The sequence below is a fragment of the Nilaparvata lugens genome, chromosome 1 (assembly GCF_014356525.2).
Source record: "Nilaparvata lugens isolate BPH chromosome 1, ASM1435652v1, whole genome shotgun sequence".
NCBI classification, from domain to species: Eukaryota; Metazoa; Arthropoda; class Insecta; order Hemiptera; family Delphacidae; genus Nilaparvata; species Nilaparvata lugens.
In genome coordinates this window covers 67837153-67857565 of record NC_052504.1, presented here as the reverse complement: position 1 = coordinate 67857565, position 20413 = coordinate 67837153, and the positions used below count along the sequence as shown (strand labels likewise).

Sequence of the window (20413 nt, the reverse complement as noted above, 5' to 3'; positions counted from 1 at the left end):
TCCGACCAAGTATAATGATTGAATTTTCCAATAATCCATTAAAGCAATTGATTAGCGTGATAGCATGTATTATGTTTTTGATTGGAGACAATTGTATTATTCACAGTTTTAATCTCATTGAGATTTGATCAGCTTCCTTAAAATCCACGTAATCACAATCAAATTTTTCGAACGAACTCTTTCCTCTCATTATGATTTGCTATTCAACATTTCGACGAATAACACAATTTCTAACAGATTTTGGATTCTTTCAACAAAAATCATAAAGAGCAAAATCGAATTACACGGTACGGTTCTGTATCTGTATCCAAGCTAGTGTGTGCCCATCCCCAAATTTTAGTAAAATACTCTTTTACCGGTTTATTCCGATCACGGGATCTATAAGTTCTGGACTTATAAGTCCAGGATCTTTAGTCCAGGACTAAAATAAGCACTCGGGTATAAATCGACTTTCTGCGTCACGGGTTTATCTTCTAAACTGCGGGGTCTATTAAGTTCTCGACTTATCGAGTCCAGGACTTTAACGCAGTAAACATGAGGGAAATTCACAATATTATATTGTTGTTATTCTGGCAATGGAAGACAGCGGATTGAAGCGGGCTTATTCAAATGAGCACATGCTCTCCAAACTATTTTGTAACAAGAAATTATTTTGTGAAAATACGTCTCGATTTATTCATAGGCCTATTCAAAGCAAAACCTAACCTTTTGAAACATGAATTAATGAACATTTCATTTCACGTTATGCTATTATTGTTCATTGTTCATTGATCCTTGCCAGTTATTTTTGAATAAAAATTCTAGTAGGCTATTGAGTTGGAAAACGTATTTGTTTTGAAAAAAGTGGAATGATAATTTATTATTGTTATATTATTAATCATATGTTGGATATGACATTGATTAATAACATTCACATTGGAGGATTGAATCACAAAACAATTCTTGTATTCTTTTTCTTGAAAATTTCTAGGTTATGATTGTCACAGTCGTAAAATAAGGTTGGTTTTTCACACATAATAATTCTGATATAGGCTATATATACATCAATATAATATACTTTCATAAAATACTCTTAAATATACTAAATATACTTCATTTTCTAAATATACCTGTAAACTATAAATTATGAGCTAAGATGTACTAATCCAAATAATTTACGTATTCCAAGACATCTATTTGGCTATTCATCTACTTCAAAACAATGACTGAGATGTGTTTGCTCAGTTTAAGTCCAGAACTTAATTTTAAAACCTACCTCAGTCGAGAGTTTAAATTCACGCTGTTTCAAGTTCTGGACTTGAGGACTTTTGATATATCCTTGACTCGGAAAGAGGTGAGAATCTAATTCAAGTCCTGGACTTATAAGCCCTTTACTCAGAAAGCGAAATATTATAAACTCCATGGTCCAACGTAATCTATAAAGTCTAGGGTCTATTCAAGTCCTCGACTACGTTAACGCTTCGATTCGGAAAGCCAATTTTCTGACTCCAGAGTTTAAAGCCAGTTAAAGTCTAGAATTTAGCTAAATCCCGAGCTCGGAAACCGTAATTTTTTTAAAGAATTAAATCATAACTGTAAATAAAAAGATTTTTCCAAATTTTCAATGGAAACCAAGCCATTTCTCCAAGTTCTAAAATAATATGATCATAATTGCATTATCTTCTTACAGTGTACAGTTTTAGTCATTTAGTCATTTTAACGAGGACTGTTGTGATGTCCACGTTGATGATGTGTTCTGACGTTTCGCCAAAGTTCACTTGGTAAAAACATATTATTTTCAGAAAATATTTATTAAAGTTGATTTTATTTCTAGTTATTTTTTATAACTTCACCGCATTATGATTCTTGAGATGTTATGCATACTTTCAATGAACTTTATCATGCTCATTCATGGACGACTTCTGCTCTCAATGATCCATCAAATGATGAAGTTTTGTTATAGAATCTTTATCAAGTAGATTTGACAGTAGCCTACATCGATTCTTATCTGGGTTTATTGATAGAGAGAAGATGAAAAGGCTGGGTTTCAAATGAATCCAAAGAATTTCCTCAAAAAATAAAGTGAAATATCAAATTAATAGCTCTAACTGTTTTCAAACTATCTGCAATGGGAATCAACGAAACCAGTTGTAATATAAATCAATGTGATGAGTTATTTTCAGTTTAGACTACTGTTAAAGCACTAACTATACTTCCATATAATATTTATATTTTCTATAATTTTATTAATTTCTATGTTGTATTTATATTTTCAATATTTTTGTAGGATTCATATAATGCTGGAGTGAAAAACAACGGAAAGCTAGTAGAGCATTATCCTTGACAACTTAATCGCGTCGCTTGAGTAGTCACTTATCATTAGAATCGATCCATATCACGCCCTCTATTATGTCCATTAGTTTTGGCTGAAACTCTCACTCACTATCTGTTTCACTTCTGCTGGTCTGAGTATATAATTCGCATGCTATTGATTGATTTATATCGTAATGTTGTTATTGTTACATGTGATTCGGTTGATCACAATTTGCACATGGAGCAATCAAGCCACCTCGGTTTCTGATCAATGTCAATGTCGGTGAACCCTTATAGCCTCAAAGGTCACTTGGACGCAGACTGCAAATTCAATGGGGTGACGCTGCGCTGGTCATTTGATACGACTCCTGTTCCACTCAACATTGTTTGTTGATTTTTTAATATTTGGTGTATTGTATCATTTGCTGACATTATATTTTGTCATTGATGTTTTAATATTTATATACTCGTACATTTATTCTATTTTTTCTATTTATTTACAATGCAAATAACACTAATGTGATAACATTGAAAGATAAAATAATAAGGTAGTCCTTGTGCTATTTTTCTTCCAAATTTATAAGTGACGAAGTCCAAGATAAGGTTAGAATTTCACGTGTACAATTTTTATAAAATTTTTGGTCAAAATGAACACTAAAACTATAAATTTTGAATTTAGATGGCTTAAATTGATAAATTAATCAGACATTTTTCACTCAATTACCACTTTCAACGAATAAACTCAAACTTTGGTCATTATTCAAACACAAACTATATCTCATGAGGGCAGATTAATATCAATTTGAAAACATAACTCATTTCCTGCTTGATAGCTCAGTTGTACTACACGAATCCTCCATAGACTTCTAGAGGCCCACCGTGAAACCAGAGTTTCATAGGTAGTCCAGTATACCCCCGGCAGTATTTCAAGGAAGAAATAATAAAATAAAAATATGATATTTTTGTATTGTTATCAATGGTTGTTGATTAATTGACAAATATCATACTGAATCTTAACATTGCCGCCCCGAACTCATCATGAAATCATGAAATGAGTGGTCGAAATGAGACCATTATCTGGAACAACATAGTTTGGTTAATTCTAAACACTTTGGTAATAAAAACAATCGTATATCTCTCATAATAGCTGAATAGCAAGCGATATAAAAATGTCTGTCAATGATGACCGCCATGTTGAATTTTTCAATGATGTCGAATATTTTTGTTGTTTCCGTCATCAATATTCTTATTTGGCTTGTGGTAACGAAGAGATTGAGACCATCTGCAAGTCTCTATCTTGAAGTAGTCATGAAAAAATAGATTTTATAGTTCAAGCTTGTAACCTCATGCATATGGAAAAACACACCAGAAATCATGCAGGGTTTTCTTTGGAGGGCGCTGGAGAACTCATTTTTTGACGTACAGTGCATTAACATATATCATTCTAAAATTGGAAAACGCTCTCAATTTCATAGATTTGAAATTTCTCTGTATTTCTTGCACCAAAAAGTTATAATGGAATGAAATTTGAAAAAAATATATAAAAAAAGTTTTCTTGGGCTTTTGAAGATTATAACTAGAAGAATATGCGTTTTAGAGAATTTTATGAAACAGAAATTGTAGAGGAAGATTAAAAAAAATATTTTCGTCTAAAAAAACGGTTGAATATCTTGAACGGTAATTGGAATACAAGCGATATATCAAAAACCTGAAAATTTTGGACGCCATTTTGTTTCTGAGGTGTTTGCCTGTAATATTGACTTATCATCATCATGATCCTTATTATGCTAGACCTAACGAAGAAATTGAGACATCTTCCACGGCTGTTACCCAAAAATGACCACGGAGTGCCTTATTCATGACATTTGCGCCCGGACTAAGAGAGCCATATCGTATAACCAAAAAATATTTTGGTCAAATCACTACTGAAGATAGGCTGAAGATAGGCTAATAACATAGTGTGAAGGGAAAATATATTCACAAATGAAGTCTATAAAATACATCCCTTTTCAGTATCAAAAGTTATGAGTTAGAAAATCGTATAAACTGAACTACTGAAGTTACTAAAGAATTGTAACTTTTTATCACTTTTTATGCGTTACCATTATTATTTTCTTCTCATTTATCAAACTGATTTTACAAGCTCATGTGTAAAGATCTATATAAAGTATCACACCATGAAAATTCAATAGATACTGGATGTATCTGTAGAATGTTTCTCTACAATGAATCTCTGTTAGAATAGGAATTGAAATTGGACTTTAAATGTAGAATCACAGATAATGAGAGGTTTCTCCTGATACAGAGATGGAGTTTTGTTGGTTAATAATGGGAGATTAGTTGAATAAGCCAGTAGAAGCTACACCAGTTTCCTGAAAGCTTTGAAATGAATTACTTTATTCTCTGTCTTGCACGTACACCTACTAGGTCTCATGTAGTCACATTCCTGCGCTGTCACCTTCAAGTGGCAGAAGGAAAGTGGAGCCTCTTGAATGAAGTACAACGTGTTGAGAAATATCACACTAAATGAAGCCAGCATAATATTACTGCTCCGGACATACGTATCCATCACAAGAGCAGTTGCATACAGTGACTATATTTAGAAAATAATTAGACACGTGCACATTTCTCAACTTCACATCAAGTCGACTGAATTTTTTACTCTAACTGAATTTTCTAATAGAGAGACGCAGTGAATGAATTTTCGTGAGAATTCCAGATGGTAGAAGGTTTCAGATTGAATATAGTAATGGAAATTGTTGATAGTAATATAGAGTATAGTAATATAGAATGATCAAAAAGGCTGAGAGTGATTTAATCTTTAAACCTTCCAACTTCTGGAAATATGTGAGCAGTAGAAGAGCCGAATCTTAAAGTGCTCAAAATATCACTGTCAACAGTCAGGTCATTTCTGAACCAAAGCAAATCTGTGACAGTTTTGGTGAGTACTTCACCTCAGTCTACGAGAAGCCCACCGATGTCACAACTCAACATGATTTTCACAGAATTGATGATAGAAACCAAACTGTATTTGGCACTCCCACACTCACCTGTGATGATGTGATCTTGGCACTTAGAACACTGAAAGGTAATTCATTTACTGGACTCTCTGGAATTCCATCCTTTGTACTGAAAGGAACGGCTGCTCTAATCGCTCAACCTCAGCCCATCGTAAAGAGGTTTCCCAGCCTCATGGAAAAAGGCTGCAGTCACTCCAATTCGGAAGAAAGGTCGATCAACAGACGTTTCCAAGTTCAGACCGATTTCTGTTCTTGATGCAGTGCCAAAGCTGCTGAAATTCTCTATGTACAAATACATCTACAACAAGGTGAAGCATACTATAGCAGAGTCACAGCATGGTTTCCTATCAGGTCGATCCACCACCACAAACCTTACAGGCTTCCTCTCTAAGGCTGGTCCAACTGTTGAGAATCGTGGTCAGGTTGATGTGATATACCTTGACTTTCAAAAAGCCTTCGACAAAATGCCACACAAGATACTGATTGTCAAGCTTCCCAAGTATGGCTTTGATGAGGCCATGACGCAGTGGATTCTGTCCCATCTTAGTGACCGCATATTTCGTGTGCGATTTCATGGTCTCAGTTTCATCGGGTGTGCCACAGGGATCCATCCTCGGGCCACTGCTATTCAACATTTTTATGAATGATGTGGTTGACTCTCTGCAGTGTAATGCACCTCTCTATGCCAACGATCTAGAGTTTTATAAGAGTATCCAGTCCCCTTTAGATGCGTATTTGTTACAAGAGGACATAGGAAGAGTCAACAGTTGGTCCAAAACCAACTCAATGCCCATTAACATTGTCAAAACAGTCTTCATGACATTGACAAGGAAGACTAATCCATTGTTCCATGCTTACATGATAGATGGAATACAACTGAAGCGAGAAAACACAGTGGTTGACCTTGGAGTTACATGTGACTCAAAACTTCTTTTCAACGAGCATGTTGACAAAACGGTTAGGAAGGCTCGGAGACAACTTGGCATGATAAACTGGATCACCAAAGAATTCAAGGCCCAACGTTCGTTTTGTTTGCTCTACTGCACATTAGTGAGGAGTGTTCTGGAGTATGCCTCAGTGATCTGGCAGAGGGAAAGAATCACTTCAACACAAAGAATCAAGGCTGTCCAGAGAAAGTTTGTTAGAATGTTGTGTGGAAGGTGTTTCCCTATGTTTCAAGGACTGCAGTTCCAGTACCGCGAGGCCTGCAATTCGGCAAACTTGAAGTCCTTGCAGTGGAGAAGGAGGAAAATTGATACAAAGTTTTTTCACAAATCTCTGCATGAAGCTCAGGGCACTCTATGGAGAGTGTTGGGACTGTTGTGCCATCTCATGCGTTCGGGAGGCACCGACCCTTCAAGCAATGCACCAAAAGTGATTTCTCTCCAGTAGAAAGATGCACCGAGATCGCCAACATCTTGTCACCAGCTATTGACTTTTTTTACCACAAATCGACTTCACAAGGATGCTGAGTGCTCTTTGAGAAAGCTTCGACTGAACTTCAACTCAGCTACCATCCTGACGTGTGCAGCATACTGAGACAATTTCCAAGCTGTTCTGCTGCACTAGAAAACCATACAAAAGAATACTTGTTATAATGTATATCTTTGTAACTCACTTGTTTCTTGTTCAAATAAATAGATAAATAAATATTGGAGTAAATAAACTTTAAACTGCAATATTTTGATATTCTGATGATAATAAGAGTTATTGATCAAGCGATGTGAGCTCTTACTGATGACTAGAGCCTCATCAAGTCATTGTTTGTGATTCTGTCGGTTTCTTTGTCTGTTTAAGGGGTTGTTCGACGATCTTTATCATCAATTAACTTCAAACTTTCAAGTTATATTTGTTTAACCATTATGTAGATCGGGTTCATTGGCCAACGAAATTGACTCCTTAGTCCTTCTTTGGTATATAACAGGGTTATATTGAAAGTACATGTGAAAAAAGCGCATGTAATTCACATGTAATAATTGCAAGTAGCTGATTTGAAAATCAGTACAAGAGACATGAGCAAGCTCTCCAGCCTGTCTTGTGAAATACTTTCCACTTTATTAAATCAAACATTTGGTGATTCCTTGTGAACGGAATTCTCTCTATCAACATGTCATCATTAAAGGTCTGCCGGCATCTGTTCAATTCGCTTTGAGTGATTTCTTCAATATTTTTTAAATCATTAATCATCACAAATCGGTCTACAGGTTTCATTGTTTTGTCATTGCAGGAGTATGTCCATATAAGAATACACCTGGTTACTTATAGAATAGTACTTAAGATGAAATCAAATTCATTATGAATCAATCAAATCATATACAGAGTGGGTGAAAAGTCCGAGAACGGCTTAATATCTCATACACAAAGGTGATTTGATGTTGGGTGTCATTGGGGATCCTACTCAAATTGAAAATACTACTTTACTATGACTTTAAAAATCTAGTCCGCCATCTCGGATCCGCCATATTAATGGAAAGTTAGTCATTGGAATATGAAAGATATTAACATTATTAATCAATACCACTTATGTATTTCATTTCTGATTTGCATGGTATTGATCTTCTGAACGGTTTGAGATATCAATGTGCGGTTTTCGCCATTCATTTTGTCTTGATATTCCGTATTGAAATCATGTATTGTAAGACAACCTTCCTATTTAAAAAAATAAATTTGCGTTCAAAATGGCGGATCCAAGATGGCAGACCAGATTTTGAAAGTCATAGTAAAGTAGTATTTTCAATTTGATTAGGATCCCCAATCACACCCACCATCAAATTCACTTTGTGTATGAGATATTAAGCCGTTCTCGGACTTTTCCCCTCCTTTCTGCTTTGAATAGTATCAATTAATAATGTGAATATATTTTAAAACGGTTTGAGATATCGATATGCGGTTTTCACCATTCTTTTTTTTGCCATTTTTTTCTTCTTTCTTCTCTTTTTTTCATCGCAATCATGTATCGCATGACCACCTTTCAATTTGAAAAAATGAAGTTGCATTCAATATGGCGGATCCAAGTTGGCGGACCAGATTTTCAAAGTCATAGTAAAGTAGTATTTTCAATTTTAGTAGGATCCCCAATCAAACCCACCGTCTAATCACCTTTGTGTATGAGATATTGAGCCGTTCTCGGACTTTTCACCAATTCTGTATAGAACAGACCTCATTTACTAAACTACCACTGATACTATGGAGGTTTGATGCTCATACTGTACTTTCAGAAACAATCGATAAACATTGAGAAACAGCGATATTTGAAATATCGTGATGTGTTATTTATTCAAGATTCTTACATCAGCTCAGATATTTGGATATATGCATATTTGTTTCAGTTCACGAAGAATCTATATGAATATATCAATAATTTCTCGATAGATAACAAGGATAAAAAAACCTTAAGGTTCCCAATTCGAAGCTCTAGACTCTGTTAGTTGAGTCGACGTGTATGCTACTCTATAGTAGCGTATTTTTATAGTGGCGAAGCTGTGTTGCAGTCTGTATACTCAACGCATTCCCTAAGGCCAATCATCCATTTCCGGAGTATTTGAATGCACTTCATAGATGATTTATCAGTTTCAAAACGAAGAAATTCGATAATAATGCTTTATAAAATGAATGTCCAATTCTCAATTGCTAATTAAATGCAATGCTGTAATGAGAACGACACGTAAGCATTTCAATGATTTGTGATATTGAGAAACTATATTAGTAGAAATATATAATTCCCAAATAAATGGGATAATCTCCTCCATTTCCTTCAACATTATCTGGAATGGATGAAGCTTCTATTTAATATTTCCTATATATAGTATGATGAACTCCGATTGGTTTCATATTTGAGCAATTTTGACTAGAATACTAAACAATATTATTTTTGAATACTGGGAGCTTGCGTATTGTCCACACAAAATTAATACGTGATTTGAAAAAATGAATTTCCATGCATCTGCAAATCATACAGAAGTGCAAGATTCCAAAGCTCCACTAATAAAATACTGTTTTCTACTGTACTCTATATAAACATTACTTTCTGACTTGGGAGGGACATGCACAGCAGAGACGGCATACAACGGCTGCGAAGTTCCGTTCTAACCGGCCAGCATTCCTCTAATTTCACGTGAGTATTCAAGCGCTCATGTTAAACTTACGGAGTTTCCTGTCTGGAATCCTTCAGTCGACTGACTCTAATAAAAAAAAAATGAGTCGACTGACTCTTATCGACAAATTGGCAACTGCGCTTCTACCTATCACTCTATTAATCACTGTAATTGGCTGATCTCTCTCCATTTCTCTGCGTCGCATATTCCTTCAAGTCTGAAATTAATTTGTACAGAGTATAGTTTATTTTTTCGAGATTTTTTAACTATATTATTATGTTTGAATGTTATATATAATTATTATTAGTATTAATCATGTATCGGAATACCTAGTGAACTTAATTTCTGGAGCAACTTGAATGACTAGTATACGTTGCTCAGCATGTTACATATATTCAGAAATGAATTGTGAACTTCCATATTTTAAGTCTGCTATTTAGATGTTTCGAATATCTTTGCTCCAATCCCGGGTAATTTCCACTGTATTGATTGTTATAGAAGAGACACATTACTCACACAAACGTGGAATATGTTATCAATGGATTAATTGGATGGCTGAGCTGTGTTCTTGCTCAGTGCATTACAACACATTAGGCCAAGAATATACTCATTCCAATGCATATTCAATGATGGCAAAATTGAAAAATCAATACTAATTAGAATAAAAAACAAATGTATTCATGAGCTAAACTAATCAGAGATGCGTTTTTTCAAGTAATTATCAAACAGATTACTTTATTTAAAATCCATTTCTTGAAATTATTACTTCAGTCTGAGTTTTTCCTGAATGTTAATTCCGAATCGGAGACATTATATTATATCCTCAGAACTATTTCTGGAGTTTAATTTGGGTTGCGAGATTCATATTAGAATTTCAAGTGTTTTGATGAGAATCTGAAATCTTGGAAATTTTCTAGCCTAGACATGCATTTATTGTGCATTTTTGTTAACACAAGTAACTTTGAATTGTATATCATGATATTCTTCTCTCGAAATTGCTATCAGAGAAAATTAATATTCACAGAATAAAGTTGAGTGTACTCTTCAAAATGAACTCGCTCCACCATGCAAGTAATTCTTCAACCTCTGGTTAGATTTGTTGACATTTTTGGAGAGAAACTAAAACTTCTCCAAGTATATTTTGAACTCAGAACCATCATTTCGAAAACATGGGATAGAACTGAGTCATTCAAACTTTATAAATGTTCGTGAAAGTTTAAACTGCCTTTGAAAGTCAACTTGGATAAGATGGAACTCATGATTTTTGAAATGATTCATTAATGAAGGGAGAGACTTCAACCCTGTTGGGAGATCGAGTTTTGCATTGGAATTTAATCAAACGTGAGTCTATAAGAGAACTTCTAACGAGTATTCAAACTTTGAACAATGAAGCCTTGCATACATGATCGCATGGCGTTATCCACTTCAGCGACATATCCAATTATTTATTAATACCGAGCTTTCATCCAACTTGATATTTTCATGATCTTTTAAGATTTATTATTTACAGTAAAATATTACAAACCGGATCTAATCCCTCTCTCTAATAAGTTTTAATTGAAAAGTAAAATAAAAAGAACGTTCTACTACAACAGGTATCAAGTAATTCAGTATTTGTATAAAAAAATTGTGTATAAAATAATTCTATTGATTCAGTTTTTATTCTTTTCCAACTGTCATTGATCTACGTTTATATGGCTAATTGAAAGTTTTTTATCCCAATGACCGTTCCTTAAGAGAATAATAAATATGTTCTAAACATTATAATCAATATACATTCTGTACATTTATCCAAAAATAAATTATTGGATTAATTATGTGTGTCAGAACATGAGTACAGTATTTATATTCCTTCGATTAAACGACATTGATCTTTGAAATGAAATTTATATTGAAGAAATAATTGAAAAGATTAGATTCATTAGTTAACATTAGTATTAAATTTCTTGAACGTTTTGCTTCTATTTTGTCATAGCCAAAGTCTTTCCCCTTTCATGATAAGCGAATAATGAAAAATATAAGCTTATCACATATGAGCTTTGGTGAGAAATGAATTCAAGCTTCAATCAACATCCAAGCTACTTGTAAGAGATGATCAATATTGTTATTCCAGACTATAATTATTTTCACTTTCCACTTGAATTCTTGAAATAGGAAGGCGAAATGGATGTAACTTTCCGCTACTAATGTTTATATTATTGATGAGCAAGGTCGCTATTTTATGAAGTTGAGCGTGCGGGTACGGAGGAGAGAACACGTAAATAAACATTTGAATTGAATTAATTCACTTTCCAATTGAAACTTATCGGAGAGAGGGATTGGATCCGGTTTGTAATATTTTTACTGTAAATAATAAATCTTGAAAGATCAATAAAGAGTGAGTGGGAGTGGATCGCGGAAGAAGGAGATGAGATCCAGGGTCCAGGTGGAGATTCAGATGATGGGTTCACCTTTATCCACAACGTCTCTAATCGGCTTATCTTTTTTATATACCTTGTAAGGATGCGTAGTTCACATAATCCCCAAGCAGTATCACATAGGTGGTGAATCGATCGTATTTGCTCTGGATTTCTTTACAATCTGCTATCTTTTCTACCGATAAACAAGATGAGACAAGATGGGTGTTATTTCTATCAATAACACCCTTTGTGATCATTATACAGGGAAGAAAGGAAAATGATTATTCCTATATTTTCAATTTCTTATGTTTTCCCAAATGGAACAAATTTGATATATATATATATATATATATATATATATATTATATATATATATATATATAAAAGCGAAATGGCACTGACTGACTGACTGACTCACTCACAGAAATAAAAATCTACCGGACCAAGAACGTTCAAATTTGGTAGGTATGTTCAGTTGGCCCTTTAGAGGCGCACTAAGAAAGGATTTGGAAAAATTTCCAAAAATACGCCCAAAATCTGCGTTTTCCAGCGTTTTTTTGCTTTTTCTCAGATTTATCGAGAACAAATGAACAGTAATTGTTCAAATTTAGTACAGAAGCTAAGCTAGGGTGTAATATTGGTGTGTTAGAAGGAATTTGAAATAACGCCAAAGATACACCCAAAATCTGCGTTTTTCCAGCGTTTTTTGCGCTTTCTCAGCTTTATCGAGAACAAATGAATAGAAAATTTTCAAATTTGGTTCAGAATCTCAGCTAGGGTGTAATAATATTGTGTTAGAAGGAATTTTCTATAACGTCAAAGATACGCCCAAAATCTGCGTTTCTCCAGCGTTTTTTTGCACTTTCTCAGCTTTATCGAGAACAATAATGTTCAAATTTACTACAGAAGCTCAGCTGGGGTGTAATAATGGTGTGTTAGAAGGAATTTGCAATAACGCCAAAGTTACACCCAAAATTAGCGATTTTTCGCCTTTTCTCAGTTCTTTGGTACAGAGGCTTAGGTAGGGTCTAAAAATTTTGTGACTTTAATATTTCATCAAAGATACGCCCAAAATCAGTGTTTTTCTAACGTTTTTTTCAGCTTTTCTGCGTTTTCTCAGCTTTTCTGCGTTTTCCCAGCTTTTCTGCGTTTTCTCAGTACTTTGACTGGCCTGACGGATATGGCGAGCATAGCGTGCCTGACGGCTAGTGGATATATATTTGTAAAAGTGAGATCGCCATATTGACCATAAATGAAAATGTGACCATAATTATTTTTATGAATGATCATTCTCATGATGTAGCAAATTCTCAGAAGGCGATCAGCATCTTCATCAAACAATATTATGAATTTTCTGATACTCGAATTTTATTTCTTTTGTGAAACTTAGAGCATATAGTGTCACATTGATTTCAGCAACAAATGAGGGTAAGCAGTTGGATGTGAATGTGTAACACATACACACAAATATACATCCTCCCATTGTATTTGTCACTATAAGAATAAAATAAGAAACATAAAACTAACAAGCAGTTAACTATAGAGGTAGTTTTGATGTTCAGTTCACCACTTGAAACTGAAGTCATTGAAACGATGTACTGGACAAAATTACTTGCGATTTGTACCAAATCACAAGTGAGCGGCCCTGTACATATAGTTTTTTTCTGAGGAAAAGTTTTGTTAATCAAGTCGAAAATCTAAAATTAGTGGAGAAAATGGTGGAAAGTTATCTCACTTTCCTATTTGATGATTGCTATAATCTAATTTGATTAATAGATAGATAAGTGTAGTAAATACGGCGGCAGCAAATTTAAACAGAGCAAGCTGCGTTTGAAGCTATGGAAGCTTAGACTAAACCATAGCTTAGACTAGTTGTTATTTTGAATGAAATGTGAGTATTTATTAATAAGTATTTCCACTTTTGAAGTGGAAATACTTATTGAAAGTGATGACGTTTTGACACGTAGTTAGTCATCTCCAGAGAATAGTAGATATTATAATTAGGTGGATCAAAATTTCTTCTTCTTCTTCTTCTTCTTCTTCTGACTTCCACGGTATAGGCATGATTGCCTGTTCCGGTCTTTAAAATAGCCTTGGAAATTGAAATTTATAAAAAAAACTTTAAAATCGTGTCTAGTTTTAAGACCACCTTTTCCTTGGTCTTCCAACGTCTCTCTTTCCTGCTGGTTTATAGTTGAAAGCTTTCACAGGGACTCTTCCGGTTGACATTCTGTCGATATGCGCTTTCCATCTATTTCGATATTTTTTAATTTCTTCATTTAGTGGCTCAACCTAAGCTCCTCTCGAATGTCCTCATTTCGGAGTAGATCCAATCTTTTGCATCCATTTACAATCCTTAGAAAGCGCATCTCAGCCGCTTGGATTTCTCTCCTACCTAGTACCTATGATTTGCTTCTATACTTCAACACTGCAACACTGGGATAGCCATGGTCTTGTAGAATTTCAGCTCTGTGACTCTCCTTACTTTATTTTTCAATGTTCTATGAATTGTTCCACAAATATATTGGATTTTTTTCAACTTATTGAAAATATTTTTATCGTTTTCGTAGGTGAGAGTACAACCCAAATAAGTCATACTCCACACATATTTTTGTCAGTTTATATATGGAGTACTGCAGGTCGTCCTCTGTTTCCTGTATAAGGAAACGAAATTTATCATCAATGAATATTTCTTCATAATTTTGGAACGTGGAAACCAAACTCTATTCCTGATTTCGGTTATTCAATTCGGGAGAGAAATACTATTGTGTGGTCCGTTTTTTCCTCAAGTGATCGTGCGAATGATTGAATCGATGAATAAAATTTAATAAAGTGATAAATCCAACACGAGAAATTGTAACTTTTGTGTCATTCAGTACAGTATATCATTGCGGAATGATTCTATTCAATAAGCGGTTATCCCTGAGATATCTCATTCTAGAAAACATGTTATCCTGATCCTATCTATATTATTAACGTGTTGCTACATAACGGTTGAGATAATTATATTTCCAAGTAATCTTATTCACTGATCAGTGGTTGGGAGGAAATTTTATCTTGAATGACATGATTATTGTGAGGAACGCACTCACAAAAAAAGATCCATGGGAATTCTCTCTACGCAATATGGTAGCCAACTATTTTCTCAAAGAGAATATCATAGACATCGTCTGAGGATCTTGGAAGGTAGGCACACAAACAGAGCTGTGAGTTTTGAAATGCTTCTCGTCTCTTGACATTCTACCTCTAATGGTCTTGGCTGTGCCTTGAGTGATGGCGTATTCGATAACAATTCCCCTTGAGGCTCTGTCTTCTTCTTGTTGTACAAAGAAAGCTTCCATCTTTTCACATAAACCAGCATCAAATAAATGATTCCAGGTAGCATGTCACGTGAACGCACATTGTGGAATACAACAATTGCTTCGTACTGCTAGCTTTCTAGCTCATTGCTCCGAGTCCTCATGATCAGAAGGCTTTATCCAAGTGTGAAAATAAGACGGAGTTATTGATCTGTGAAAAGTTAGCGAGAAATATTTATTATATTTCTTCTGCAAGAAGCAATCAAATTGGGATTTTGTAAATACGAGCTTCAGGGATATCTGTAAACACTTCTAGAGATAAATGTTGAGCAGCGTGATGTATTGTTTTATCAGAATTATTTTGTCCCAATGTGTTCAGAGATTGATAATGCCACAGAAATATTCAGTGGGAAATTAGTACAATTCAGTCTTATTGATATCAATAATAGCAAAATAGCATTCAATATAGCAGCAGGGTACTATTTTCCTCCTGATCGCACAATGTGGCGATGTGATTCTAGAAGTCTGAAGACAGACAATTGATCAATATCCATTGTGGAATTTAATTTTCAGAACAAGAATCTCTCGTAATATCAATGCTATGAAAACTAGTGGAAATCAATTATGCATTTAATCAAAGGGTTCTGGATACAATAAAATGGATCAGGTTGATAAAGTCAACATAAACAATAAAATTTGACTAGCTGATAACCAGCAGCTATTACATGATGATGTACTATTTACTGATGTTGGACACGATTGTCATGTCATGATGTCTGTTAGGCTATATTTATGAGATATACACTCACAACTGAAAATTGCCATTATTGATCATTAGTCAATACTTGCTACTTGTTGATAATCGGGATCTCAATGATCAAGTCGAATATAGTTCTATTTGGTTCTATTCCTATTGTGTCAGGGATGGCGTTCATGAAGTGCTTGAATTCAGCAATCACCCAATGGAACAAGCAACAAGCAACCCCCCATATAATGAACCCCCTTATATGTGAAGATTGAAAGGACGCTGCTGTTAGGGCACTATCATCCATCAAAAGTTTGATTCAAGATCAATTATTTATAACTTCAGAACTGTCAAACTTGCTATGAGTGGGAGAGATCTCATAGCTTTTTTGTGCGAGATTGATTATCAAATGGATCAACATATGTTATGGAAATACAACAGAAAATACTAAACTTACAGAGCATAATTCAAGCAGTAATTTGATATAAGTGAACTATCCTTTGATTTGGATTCGATTAAATAGAATGCTAAAAAATCATTTATGTTCCAAATTCAATGAAGCAATCCAGTCCAACAGCTTTATGTACTTCATCCTCTCACAAGATCTATACAATCCATAAATGATCACTTGGAAACAATTCACGCTTTCTGCCCAGATTATTCAAATCTTCATAACAAGCGTTATTCTGTAGGTGATTGTGTATCACAGAATTATAATTGTTTAAAGTTATATAGTCAAGATTGCAAATCTGAAGAATTTCAAATTCACAGAACCTCAACTTCTGAATTTTGATTATCGCTATTAGAGAGCACCAATAGGTGAAAAAGTTCCCCATAAGTCGTAGAAAATCATTTCATTTTGACTTCAGCTATCAGTTTCGGAAAGAATTTTGTGTACTTAGTACCACATAATACAAAAATATAGCATTTAGTGGTATAAAGATTTGTGGGTAAGCCAGCTCTCAGATTCCACTTGCTAGGCGAAAGATTTTTCCACTCTGAAGTGGAACCAGAGCTCAAGGGCACCAAGGTTAGCAACCCATATGAATGAGATTTGTGAAATTCTTTAAAACAACAAGGTCACCAACACAAAAAACAATATTACACACAATTTGACAAACAACAAGATCACCAACACAAAACTTTTAATTTTTTATTAAACATGACAACATGGCAATCCCAAGCTCGGGATGGCTAAGTGCATAAGGCCAGCCGCCAGACCAAGCTGACATTCAAGACTGCCTGCACAAGCTATGCGCTAGTATTATAGAAGTTTTCTTTGTTAGTACATAAACATGAATCTATTAAGTATTTCTTGCTCTCTACTAGGATCGGCCTCCTTGAATCGAGAGTTTTATCAGTTTTGGAAGGAGGTTACTGTTGATCATGTTGTGTGCAATATCAGAGCAGATGAGAGGCTAAGTGGTGTTGGCTAACCAAAACAAATAACAAAAGCGGCTTACATGTAGAGATGCTCTGTATTAAACTCAGGTACGCCGTTCGGCAAAGCAGGCTCAGCCAGTAGTTACATCCTCAGCAAGCAGGACGAGGACGACGTAGAAGCGTGTAGAGAAGAGCAAAGAGAAGAACGAGAGTAAAGAGGAAGGAGACTGGAGTCTGGAAAACATTCATTCAGAATTATTTGAACAGCATCCCGGATAGTAAACTGCGAGCAAGCAGTTCTTTGCTTAAACCCAGCTTATCTTATGTCTGGTTTCTAAGTACTGGTTGCAGCCCTTGCAACCATTAATCTCTTTTAGTATCGTGAGGTATCATCCAGCACGCTGTCTTTAACAATCATTTACTATAAGATACATTCTAGAGAAACCAAATCCTTCTATCGAATCTCGAGAAGATTCAAGAGAACACATTTCACAACAACAAAAAGTAAGAAATAAGAGACAGGTGTTAAGAGTAGATCTATTCCAATCATTTAATGAAATATCATTGATTAACTTGGTAAACGAGTCATTTTGTGGAAAATATGGTGATACTTCATCTTCACCTATATCATACCATATACCATTTAATATGGTAAATACCATTTGGTATATGGTTCGTTTACTTGTTACTTGTTCAATTGAGTAATAAGAAGCATCTCTTGTATTACCATAGAGGAAAGATAGATAGATGTGGTATTACTTACAAAGTAAGAACATTACAGTTGAGTTCGAACAAGAAAATGTGATTAGAACCCCTTTTTTTTGTGAGGTATTGGAGGAGATATCATCGATCATTCAATATTTATTGTTGTGAGACTACCTGGATAAAATAACATGGATAATATCAATTATAAGTTCCTGGTTATCAACTATCCAAGTGGAGTATAATAATTTAAATAACGTTCAACTTATAATGTATAACCAGTTTTTTCCAATCATTGGAGATAACGTGATATCTCAGTTTAAAAGGTTTCACAAAAGTATCTCAAAAACGTTTATTAAGAGCAACAATGCTAATAATATCAAAACCTTGAATGTGTCACTGACTCCCTTCAGCGAGCAGATCAGGGAAAGTGTGAAATTTCATTTGCAATGTGATACGGGACATGAGAGAAATTGAATTTATCAGTGTTATGGATGCTCAATCAACAACTACCATCTCTAATTCCTGATTTTTCATGATCATGGCGCATGGCCATGACTGTGACGACTGTGATTGTGGAGTGGAGTAGGGTATCGTGTACAGTATTGACAAAAACCACATCCATTCCACTTGCTATCTGTAATTATTGGACTCACAAACTAGATTACTGTTCATGGTGATTGGAACTCTGGTCCAATGAAACTCATTCATTCATCTTCAATCATAGCGTATTTCCGAATCATTAAAATTTTTCTGTTATATTTGTTTCAGATTTCGAGAGTGAAACAGTGGGTTAGTGGGAGTGCCGAGGAAGCAATGACGAGATAGAGGAAGTAAGAAACAGAACGCTTTTCAAGATTACGCATCTACGTCAATTAGAGACCACAGTAACAACAATCACCGTATTTCAATTAGTTCAGAGGCTATTGCCTAGAAATTGAACAAATGCTACAAGGAAAAGAGAGAACACGAGAACTTATCGTTCGTGTTGCATTTTCAATTGGATTTGCAGAAAAAAAGACAAGTATAAACATTCCTTAATGATTACAACAGACTAGAAATTTACGAAGTAGCTATCAGAAATGTAGATCGAAGTAGTAAACATAGATAGTGGTAATTATTTCAACTCTATAGAGTCATCTCAGTACCTGGAAAAATAGATCAGCACTTCTCTAATAGCGGTGTTTGGTTATTTCATAGGTAGGAAATTCAATTATTATCTACAGTTTCTGATTGTCTTTGGTGTAATAATAATTGTAGAAATCAACCAACTACTTCAAAAAGTACAAGCATGATCAAACAGAGACAATTAACCAAGCGAATTTTTCAAAATTGAAAAGGAGATATTAATTGGTTTCAAAAAAAGAGACTGTCAGAAATGATACTTCTATTCGACCACTTGACAAACGAATTTTCCTGTCGAATATTGTATTATAAGACTTCCAGTTTCGTGACGTAGTCATGAAGACTATTATGTCTCCAAATAAAGCAAAGATATGAGTGATCTACTGAATAGGTCTTTTCAGGTCAGTGGAAAGGAGTAGTAGTATGGACACTATAATGAAGATCTTGTAGATAATTCGGTGCCAAATTCGTTTTTCGTAGCTGTCGATTATCTTAAATTTCCTTTTCCTAAACATCCAAATCCATGGAGGATCTGGATAAGAGAATGGATCCCTATGGACTGCTGATGATGGCAAACGGCAGCCTGTATGGATTAAGGAATGTGACAGAGTGGAACGAGAGTTCGCTGCTGGGCGCGGGTGCGGGTGCGTTGGAGAACGACGAGTCGTGGGAAGAGACGCGAAGGCAGCATGTGGCTGATCTGGCCACAACCAATTGGCTGTTTGTGGTGTTGTTCGTGTTGAAGGCGTTGATCATGGTGTTCATTATAATTGCGGCACTGTTCGGCAACCTGCTGGTGATAGTGAGTGTGATGCGACACAGAAAGCTGCGAGTGATCACCAACTATTTCGTGGTGAGCCTGGCGCTGGCTGACATGCTGGTCGCAATCTGGGCGATGTGCTTCAACGCCAGCGTCGAGCTGACCAACGGCCGATGGCTGTTCGGCTACTTCATGTGCGACGTGTGGAATTCGCTGGATGTGTACTTTTCGACAGTGTCTATCCTGCACTTGTGCTGCATCAGTGTGGACAGGTATTACGCGATCGTGCAGCCACTCGACTACCCGCTGATCATGACTCAGAGCCGCCTGGTGGTGATGCTTGCTGTGGTGTGGTGCTCCCCCGCCCTCGTCTCCTTCCTGCCGATCTTCATGGGCTGGTACACGACGCAGGAGCATCTGCGCTTCCGCCGTCGACACCCCGACCTGTGTGGCTTCCAGGTGAATCGGCCCTACGCCGTCATCTCGTCCAGCGTCTCCTTCTGGGTGCCCGGAGTCATCATGATACTCATGTACTATCGCATCTACATCGAGGCTGATCGCCAGGAGAGGATGTTATACAGGTACGATTTATCT

At 35.5% G+C, this 20413-nt stretch overlaps 2 protein-coding genes across 3 annotated transcripts in view; both read left to right on the top strand.

The window, feature by feature from the left end:
- The window catches only part of LOC111063046 (octopamine receptor beta-2R-like), a 216069-nt gene that overhangs the window by 80816 nt on the left and 114840 nt on the right, over positions 1–20413 (top strand). For both annotated transcript variants that reach the window (XM_039440855.1, XM_039440847.1), the window contains one exon: positions 18706–20400. In XM_039440855.1, the coding sequence (XP_039296789.1) occupies positions 19583–20400 (818 nt within the window). In that variant the 5' untranslated portion in view covers positions 18706–19582. The remainder of the gene's footprint in view (positions 1–18705; positions 20401–20413) is intronic.
- LOC120353439 lies at positions 5952–6704 on the top strand. Its single transcript, XM_039437235.1, has one exon. It carries the CDS (start codon positions 5952–5954, stop codon positions 6702–6704), a length of 753 nt encoding a protein of 250 aa, XP_039293169.1.

Excerpts from the sequence above, each read along its gene's own strand:
- LOC120353439 (XM_039437235.1), top strand. The coding sequence starts at position 5,952 with ATGAATGATGTGGTTGACTCTCTGCAGTGTAATGCACCTCTCTATGCC.